Here is a 9,629-nt window from a genome sequence, read left to right as displayed (position 1 = left end):
ATGGGAAACCACACAAGAGTGACAGTGTTTATCCTGGCCGGTTTGACTGATGACCCACAGTTGAAAGCTGTATTATTTATCTTCCTACTTCTCACCTACTTGCTAAGCATCACTGGAAATATGATCATCATCACACTCACCCTGATGGATCCTCACCTCAAGACCGCCATGTATTTTTTTCTTCGGAATTTCTCTTTCTTAGAAACTTCCTACACTACCACATGCATCCCTAAATTGCTGGTTATGATGGCAACGGGGGACAAAACCATTTCCTACAACAGTTGTATTGCACAATTGTTTTTTGTCTTCCTTCTTGGAGCATCTGAATTTTACTTGCTGGCAGCCATGTCCTATGACCGCTATGTTGCCATCTGTAAGCCCCTACATTACACAGCCATCATGAACAGTAGAGTTTGCATTCAGCTTCTCTTCTGTTGTTGGCTTGCTGGCTTCTTTACCATCTTTGTACCTCTCCTCTTAGTCCTCCAGCTTGACTTCTGTGCTTCCAACATTGTTGATCATTTTGGCTGTGACTCAACTCCCCTCCTGCAGATCTCCTGCTCAGACACACAGCTCATTGAGACAGTGGGATTCATCTCGGCTGTGGTGACTCTCATGGTCACACTGGCAATGGTGATAATATCGTATATTTATATTGCATTAACAATTCTAAAAATCCCTTCAAGTAATCACAAGAAAAAAGCATTTTCAACGTGTTCTTCTCACATGATTGTGATATCCCTTTCTTATGGTAGCTGCATCTTCATGTATGTTAAACCATCAGTCAAACAAAGAGTATCTTTTTACAAGGGAATAGCACTACTCAGTACCTCAATTGCACCACTTTTGAACCCTTTCATCTACACCTTAAGGAACCAACAAGTGAAAAAAGCCTTTATGAGTACAATACACAGGGTCATTTCTTTCTCAAATAAATAAATATTCTATTGCACTATGTATAAAGAAATGAACAAAGGAATCTCTAATAATATGAGAGTATTTGAATATAGCTTCCTCTATTTTTTCACTTTCATTGCTTTGATATTCTTCCTTCTTTCTTTTCACAAAAACTATTTTCACAAAACCCTTTGTTCCAAAGAAGGTAGTTTTCTTTATATTCTTCACTAGACATTTTTTTTTCTCATCTCACTTCCTTTTTCTCCGAATATATGAAAAAAGTTGACCTCAGTTTTCCAATGTCTCTCTTGTCTATGAATCCACATTAGTCAAAAAGTAAAATATTATTATTTAAATTATATTTAATGCAGCATGCAATGTAGACATTATCCATCCCCTATTTGTACTTAGTTAAATTCTATTTAAGATATTCATTTATATTTTTGTAATTTTACCAATTTATTGGTGCATAATTTATTTGATGAAATTTAAGAATATTGTAGCAGAGATTAACCACTCATGTTGCTGGCTCAAATTAGAAAATGTTTATTTTAAAAAATAATTATGTGAAATTACTTTCCATAGAAACTACTTGTTTAGTTTCTCTTTGGAAATTTTTTAACATTTATATGTATTTTAATTATAGAAGAAAAAAATGTTATCTTACTGGTTTAGGTTAGAATTTTACACTGAAATACAATAGTTATTTGGTGTTTCCATACCCCCAAAAAACTCCCTTCCATAATTTAGGATACTTGTGAAGCTAATTGGAGACTGCTTATAAATAACTGTTAAATAAGAATAATGATGCTCATTGTATTGTATTTATTCTTTTAAAATTGTCATAAATATACACATATAGTTATATAGCTATGTTTCTTACCAGTGAAACCAAAATAGTAGAATACACTAAACATTATCTTAAGGATTTTTGAACTGTAGGTCATAAGCTGGATTTGACTAGCAAATCAATTTCTGTGTCATGACCAAAATTTTGAAATATTAAATACAACAAAAAATGTCTTCACATATGTACATCATGTTTCACGATTTCTTTTCCAGAAATGTGTGTGCATTGGTCCTTTTTTTTTTTCATTTCCTTTTGATTTTAACCATGGATTCTGATTTTAATAAAATATATTTGAAAAATACCATCTAATAGGGCAGAATAAAATATAGCCAGGGGAAAAACGCACATAGTATTTAATTTACTGGAAAAGTTTACAGATTTTTGTGCAACTTTTAACAAACTGTATCTTAAAAGATAGAGTCGTGAATATGATTTCAGTAATAATAGTTATTTAAATACTTGCTTACATGTTTTCCTTATCATTTATGTACCCAGCTTTTTCCATTTTGAGAAAATAGATCTTATAATCTTGGAGCACTATCTAACTTTCAGAAATTTTAAGAGCACAGAAAGTGGGGAAAAAGTACATATAGCTTATTGAGACAATGTAATACAAGTAAAAGCTACGGCTCTCTCAATACTCTTTTTAGTTTTGATTCTGTTATGTGTCAGCCTGGATGGGTTTGCTTAAAAATACATACTCTCCAAGTTGAATCACTAATTTATCATTCAGGTATTATGAAATGCTTTACTTCTATATTTAAAAATGTCTGTCATCTATTTATTTACCAAAGAGGATGTTCTGTAACTCTTAATAAGGATCTGGTACATCTAAACTAAAATGTCCCCATTCCCACTTCTTCCCACTCCCAGGCAGGTGAAAGGTACATCTTCTGTCTTCTCTGCTATTTCAGTCTGTCTGTGAAATATCACCTCACATTATATCTATTAGCATCACAGCATTGGCCTCTGTATCCTGAATCCCCAGGTAGTTTTCTACTGTTGTTTTGGGGGTTTGTTTTTGATTAAACAAACAACTTTTTCAATACTGGTACAACTTATTTATTTCCTGAGCGAGCTTCCACCTAAAATGCTAAAATGCTTTCACCTTTTCTGCTCTAGGGAAGTAGACAGAACAACAAATATAATATTAAAATAAGACCTTAATTTTGTTGATTACTCTCTAAATAACCAGCACTGGTAGGCATTTTGTATAAATCATGTAATTATGGAAATAACAGTACAATATAAATTATTATGAGCATCATGCATAGGAGCAAAAGATAGCTCAGTGAGGCTAAGATCAGTTTGAAAGATACAAAGCTAAAAAGAATGGTGAGAATTTAAACTCAGGAAGGCTTCATTTTCATTACTCCACTTGAAAATCTTCTTGCTATTAATCATATTCCCTTTACCCTGCTTGCAATCACCCTTGCCTAAACATTCATACTCTTCAGGTTTTAATAGCTTCTTGTCTCAACATTAATTAACTTGTACTGATCCCTCTAAGTTCTCAATTTAAATATCTCCTTTCTTAAAAACATCCTATGTCTTTTCAAGGCAGTTAGTCATTCAATTCTCTGTGAAACTTTACCCCCTAATATGTTGTCTTTTGAGTAAATCAATGGCATCTATCCTACAAAGATCTTTCTAATTTGCCAGTTAATTTACCCACAAATTGAGCTGTGTTGAGTTATTTTTTTCCAAAATAAATTCTAATAGATACGTTCTTCTCCATCTGATTATGGTCAGTCTTGTTTTTGTTCATTATTCAAATTAATCTTCTTAAATTTAAACAAAATGTCTATGATTAAAAGACTCAATTGTTATTCAAAAGAGATCTTTGGAAACTTTTGTGCTTTGTGTCAAGAAACATCTCAGCTTGTGGTCAATTAAACAATGGCATAAAATTTCCTCAACAGATAAAAACATTTATTTGTAAATCTCTTATTTGAAATACAACATCAATATTTCATTAAGGTGGAAAATAATTTAAGGTAAAATCCTTTTAGCATTAATAAATCATTAGAGTCTATAAAAGGTACAGATAATTCTTACAAAAACTAATTTATAGGCAGCAATTTGGGTAATTCTGAATATCTCAAATGTACTTTCCTAAATTTTAGAATATACTTCTTATCTTCAGTGCTCTCTTTTACCCAATATGACATAATCACTATATTCAGATTGTTTAACAAATTTCTTAGTTGGTCATAGTTTGAAATTTGCAGTTATACATGTCCTCTTTTCTCATTTAATTTACTAGACTTATTAAATTAATTATTCAAGATATTATTTACTAAAAGATGAATTATATTTTCCACTGTAATCAAAATATTTGAAATATTCTATTCCTTGAACCTGAACATCATCAGGCTTTGCTTACATTTAGCTCTTATTGTCATCACCACATTTTTAGTTCACATCCTTTCCTCAATGCTCTTTTCTTTGCTAGCCACACTACTCTCCCAAATCCTCCTTTACAAATTAATGTCATCTTTTTATTGTCATTATAATGAATACCAGTGATGTTCAGCACAATTGATCACTGTCTTATATTAAATATAATTTATTTGCCCTGGCTAAATAATGCATATTATGTGAGTTTCTCTGACCATATAGTCAGTTCTTTCTCATTTCTTTTGCTGGTTTCTCCCATGATTTATTCATAAATTATAGAATCCCCAATGTAAGGTTTTATCTAAATGTCTTTTTTTTCCCTAATGATGGATCACATCTTATTCCAAAATCACATGGATGTGTGTGTGTATGTGTGTGTGTGAGAGAGAGAGAGAGAGAGAGAGAGAAATGGCTGAAAATTTTCCAGAGTATTGACAAATGTCAAAACATATGTTGAAGAAGCTCAGAGCATGGGGAAATAATAGGAACGTCAATTTAAAACTGATGAAAAAACAAGGCAAAAATAATATGTTGAAGGCATTCGAGGTAAAAAAACATTACATACAGATGAATGAGAATAACAATTAAGCCTGGATTCTCATTAGAATCAATACAAGCCAAGACAGTGGACTGACAACCTAGAGTTGCACACACAAAAATAGTAGAGAAATAAAAACTTTCTCAGACTAAAAAAATGGAGGGAATGCACTGTCAACAAATCTACCCTATAAGAAATGATTTCCTATTGATGAAAACCAAATAATAAAAATAAACATGGTACATGTTCTCAAACTAATGAAGAGCTTCAAATAAGGAATAAAGTAAGGTAAAATATTATCTTTTTATTTTAATTGCTCTAAAATATATGTGACTGAAACAACAATGATAATAGTGTACTGAATGTCTATAGGAAAGTGAAATACATGGCAAAACAGCATAAGGGATGAGAGGGACGAACTAGGAACACATGGTCTTAATTCTTCACATTTTATGTGAAGTGGTATGATAGGTTTTGAAATTGACACAGATTATTTTGCAATATATGTTCTAGACTACTGGGCCAAAAAAAAAGGTTTACAATTCCTCAGATACCTGAAAATTAGAAAATACTTTTTTAAATACACTCTTGGGGGTAGATCTCAAGAATAAATTAAAAAGGTATGGACATGAGTCCATAGTGACATAAATAAATATGGGAGAAGAAACAAAGCTTCCTTGTGGAATCGCTCCCAGCAATATATCAGACATGCCTTCTTCTAGGAACTAGAACTTATTTACCCCTCTCCCCTCCTTAGATGTGGGTTATCTTAATGACTTTCTTCCAAGAAAAAAATTATAGACAGGAAAAAATAGCATTTTTTTAATTAGAAAACTTAAACATGTTCTCAGGGAAATTATGAACTTCAGTTTCTTTCTTTCTTTTTTTCTTTCTTTCTTTCTTTCTTTCTTTCTTTCTTTCTTTCTTTCTTTCTTTCCAAAAGAAAGAATATTTTTAGAGCTGCATCAATTTTGAGAGAGATAAATCACAAATTAAATTTTTTCCCATTTAGTAACCACTCACAGTGTGCCAAGGGAACTGTCATAACTGCATTTCTATTCTATGCAGTTTCCTCTTACTTACATGTGCTAGGTACTATTCTAATTGACATGAAGTAAAAACCATGACCTAGGTAATTTTATCAATCTCATTACACAGATGAAGAAAAAGAGGTGCAGGGAGTTTAAGAATTTTTTCCAGAATTACCACGGTTTTTAACTGACAAATTGAGGATGACCCCATAGATAGTTCTCTTAACAAATATGCTATCCTGCCTAATCTACTTAACTTCCTCATGATTTTGTTTTGTTGATCCTTATAATTTAAAAAAGTGGTACAAAATTAGTTTCTTTGGGGTTATCAAGGAATGAGCTGAGATACCATGTTCTAATCCACAGTAACACTTAGTGAGGAAAAAGCCGAAAATGCTGAAATGATCTGTGGTTCCTAATAAAAGAGAGAAGAATGAGATGAGGCTTGCAGACAGTCCTGAATAACAACAAAAAGATACACATTAAAGCCAATTTATGGCTAAAAAGGGGTTCTGAATAAGGCAAGAAAAAAATTAATGATTTTTCCTACAAATCCTTCTACTTTTCCTCTTGTGTCAATATGCTGAAGTATTTTTTGGGAAAAGTACAGTAGAGGGAAAATTTCTGAAGACACGAGGGAAAAAATTTTTTTACTTTGGCAGTGTTTTATGTTTTAATCCAGATAAAATTCATGTAACATAAAAATCACCATTTTAACTACCTGAAAATAGTTTTTAGTATATTCACAATGTTGTGAAATCATCAGCATTATATAATTCCAGAACATCTTCATCACCAAGAAGAAAACTCACATCCATCGCCATTCTGCTTCCCTCTCCAGAGCCCTAGGCAACCACTAACCTACTTTCTGTTTTACTTGCTTATTCTGGACATTTCACATAAATGCAATCACACAGTCCATGGATTTTGGGTCTGACTTTCTTCACTAGAAGAATGCTTTCAAGGTTCATCCATGGTATAACACGTGTCTGTACTTTGTTCCTTTGTATGGATATATCACCTTTTTAATGCATTCATCCCTTGAAGTTTATTTGGGTTGTTTCCACTTGGGCTATGATGCTTAAATGAATATTTGCATACAAGTTTTTGTGTAAATATATGTTTTCAATTCCTAGAAATAGAATTTCTTAGTCATATTGTAACTAGATGTTTAACTTTCTGAGGAACTGCCAAACTGTCTTATAAACAGCCATACCATTTTACATTCCCACCAACAATTCTGTGCATCAACAACGCTTGTTATCTTTGATGGATATATACATCTCCCAGGATCTATGAAGTAGTATGTCATTGTGGTTTTGATTTACATTTCCTTAGTGACTACTAATCTTGGATTTAGTAGTTTTAAAGAGCTTCTTAGAAAGCAAAGAAGAATGTGTGTGTGGAAATTTTAGACTTGAATATAAGATTGACTCATTCCCTTATCGTGATAACAATATTGACTTAAAATTGTAGATTGAATCAGAACACAAATATGAACTTAAATTATTTCTATTCAGGGCCACATAGATAATAGTTACACCATCAAATATATTACTGATTTTTTTTTACTTATATTTCTCTGATGGCATGTTATATCCAATATGGAACTCTATATATTTTGGGAATCTCTTTGTAGATATCTTTTTAATCTGCCAGGATATGAATAATATTTTTTTTTCTCAAAAGGTGTTCACATATGAGTGAGTTTGCACAGCAGTGAGCAGAGGTGAAGTCCCAAGAAGACTCAATACTTTTAAAGCCTCCTTTCATTTATTCCAGCTATCCAAATGTTTAACAGTTCCCCCCAGTTTGTTCCCTTAAATATCTCTGGAACCAGTTACCTGAGCTTTGCATTCATGTCCACTATTGCACTTTAACTCTCAAACAACTCATTTAGTTTGAAACACTAGCCCTCTGTGTTGTCTTCCCGACTCTAGCATCTAAAAACCATCCTCAATACAGTTAAGAGAGCAATGTTTCTAAAATAAAAATCTGATCACATAGATTCCTAGATTTAAAAAGAAAACCCTCAATGAATTGCCTGCCTCAGAACCAGTCCATGTTTCTATACTGTACTCCAGCTAAATTGAAAATGTATTCCAGGGATAAGAACATGGACTTCGCATTTAAATAAGCTAACCTGGTGGGTAATTCTTATTCATTCCAAATTTTTAGGACTTTACATCTACCACATAAAGTCCAAGTATAATCTAAGACATAGAGCTTTTTATGATTTGAAGCCTTCATTTCTTTCTTTCCATGTTGACTACAATCTCCACTGAGGCAACCTTTGCCCCTAAGGTCAGCTAACATCTATTGAGAGTTATCTAGGCCAGATGAAGACTGTATACATACAGTCCCATTTCATTCTCAAAATAACCTTATAAATTAAGAATATGACACCTAAAAAAAATGACACCTATATTAAAACTGGAGCACCTTAGCAACAAAGAATTTGAGAAACTTGATCAGGCTCACGTGTATGTCTTGATTTAAATGTTGGATGCCTGGCCCAAAAGTCTATACTCAGGCTTGTGATACCAGTGAGTGACATTTGAAGTAGTTCCTAGATCTCCAGTATAGGGCATGTTGTTATACTTATGGCTACAAAATTTTCTTAAGACTAATATGTAATTAAAATAGGGTCTTTTGGAGAAAGTTAACACCATGTTTTACAGAGTAAATGAGATTTAATGTTCGTGTTGATAATTTAAAGAAAGAACTCTTACTGTACAGCACAAACACAACATTGCAAAGCAATTATACTCCAAAAAATGAAATAAAAAACACAATAAAAAAAGAATGCTAACTGTAAACAGCAATAGGAAGAAAAGGTGCACTGTGCTGAAAGAGTTGGTTAAAATGTCATGCGAAGGCTAACTAACTGAAGGACAGATAAAATAAACCTAAAGAATGAGTAACACATTTTTATTTGCTTTCTTCTACAAAAATTTAAAATTAAAAACTTTCCTAATTTATTGAAAAAAAATGTCAATCTTTTGCAGTGTATCCTTGAAAGCTTCTTTCACTTGCTGGTTCCTTAGAGTATAAATGAAAGGGTTTAATAAAGGGGCAACTGAGGTATAGATAAGTGTTACATCTTTGGATAAAGTCACCCTTTCCTTTGCCAAAGGCTTCATATAAATAAAGACACAGCTACCATAAGTAAGGGAGACTACAATCATGTGAGAAGAACACGTGGAAAAAGCCTTTGTCCTCTTCTGAGCAGAGGGGATTTTTAGAATGGTCTTGATAATATATATGTAGGAAAGAATCACTAACAACAATGTGACCATGAGTGTTACAATAGCTGAGACAAATGAGATCAATTCTAGGCCACGAGTATATGTGCAAGAAATCTGCAGCACAGGGGAAGTGTCACATATGAAATGATCAATTACTCTGGAAGCACAGAATTCCAGTTTCAATGCCAAGACCAGTGGCAGGAAGGCCATCAGAAAGCCAGCTGTCCATGAACTGAGTACAAGTTGGTAGTGCACATTTTTGCTCATAATGATGGGTAGAGTAAGGGTTTGCAGATTGCTATATAACGATCAAAAGACATGGCGGCCAGTAGGTAAAATTCTGTAACGCCCAATAAGAGGAAAAAGAATAACTGAGATGCACAACCATTGTAAGAAATAATTTTGTTTTTAGTCATGATGGTTATCAGGCATCTAGGAATGCAGACTGTGGTTAATGAAACTTCCAAGAAGGAGAAATTGTGGAGGAAAAAATACATAGGAATCTAGAGGCAGGGATCCAGCAAGATAAGAAGGATGATGGATAAGTTCCCCACCACACTCAGCATCTGGTTCAGAAAGAGAAATAGAAAAATCAGAATTTGTAGTTGTGGGTCATCAGTCAGTTCCAGGAGAATGAATTCTCTCTCTCTTGACTGGTTCTTCAT

At 33.0% G+C, this 9,629-nt stretch overlaps 1 protein-coding gene and 1 pseudogene across 1 annotated transcript; one reads left to right on the top strand and one right to left on the bottom strand.

Annotated features, from left to right (window-relative positions):
• Positions 1-939, top strand: LOC130833332 (olfactory receptor 6C74-like). The gene has a single exon (XM_057702854.1). The coding sequence runs from the start codon at positions 1-3 to the stop codon at positions 937-939; it is 939 nt and encodes a 312-aa protein (XP_057558837.1).
• Positions 940-8,694: 7,755 nt separating this feature from the next.
• On the bottom strand, positions 8,695-9,629 carry LOC130834063 (olfactory receptor 6C6-like; annotated as a pseudogene).

This window comes from Hippopotamus amphibius, chromosome 12 (genome assembly GCF_030028045.1).
Source record: "Hippopotamus amphibius kiboko isolate mHipAmp2 chromosome 12, mHipAmp2.hap2, whole genome shotgun sequence".
Classification (NCBI taxonomy): Eukaryota; Metazoa; Chordata; class Mammalia; order Artiodactyla; family Hippopotamidae; genus Hippopotamus; species Hippopotamus amphibius.
Note: the sequence above shows the minus strand (reverse complement) of the source record. Positions and strands in the feature narration are given on the sequence as shown.

Coding starts and splice junctions, on each gene's coding strand:
- LOC130833332 (XM_057702854.1), top strand. CDS start 1: ATGGGAAACCACACAAGAGTGACAGTGTTTATCCTGGCCGGTTTGACT.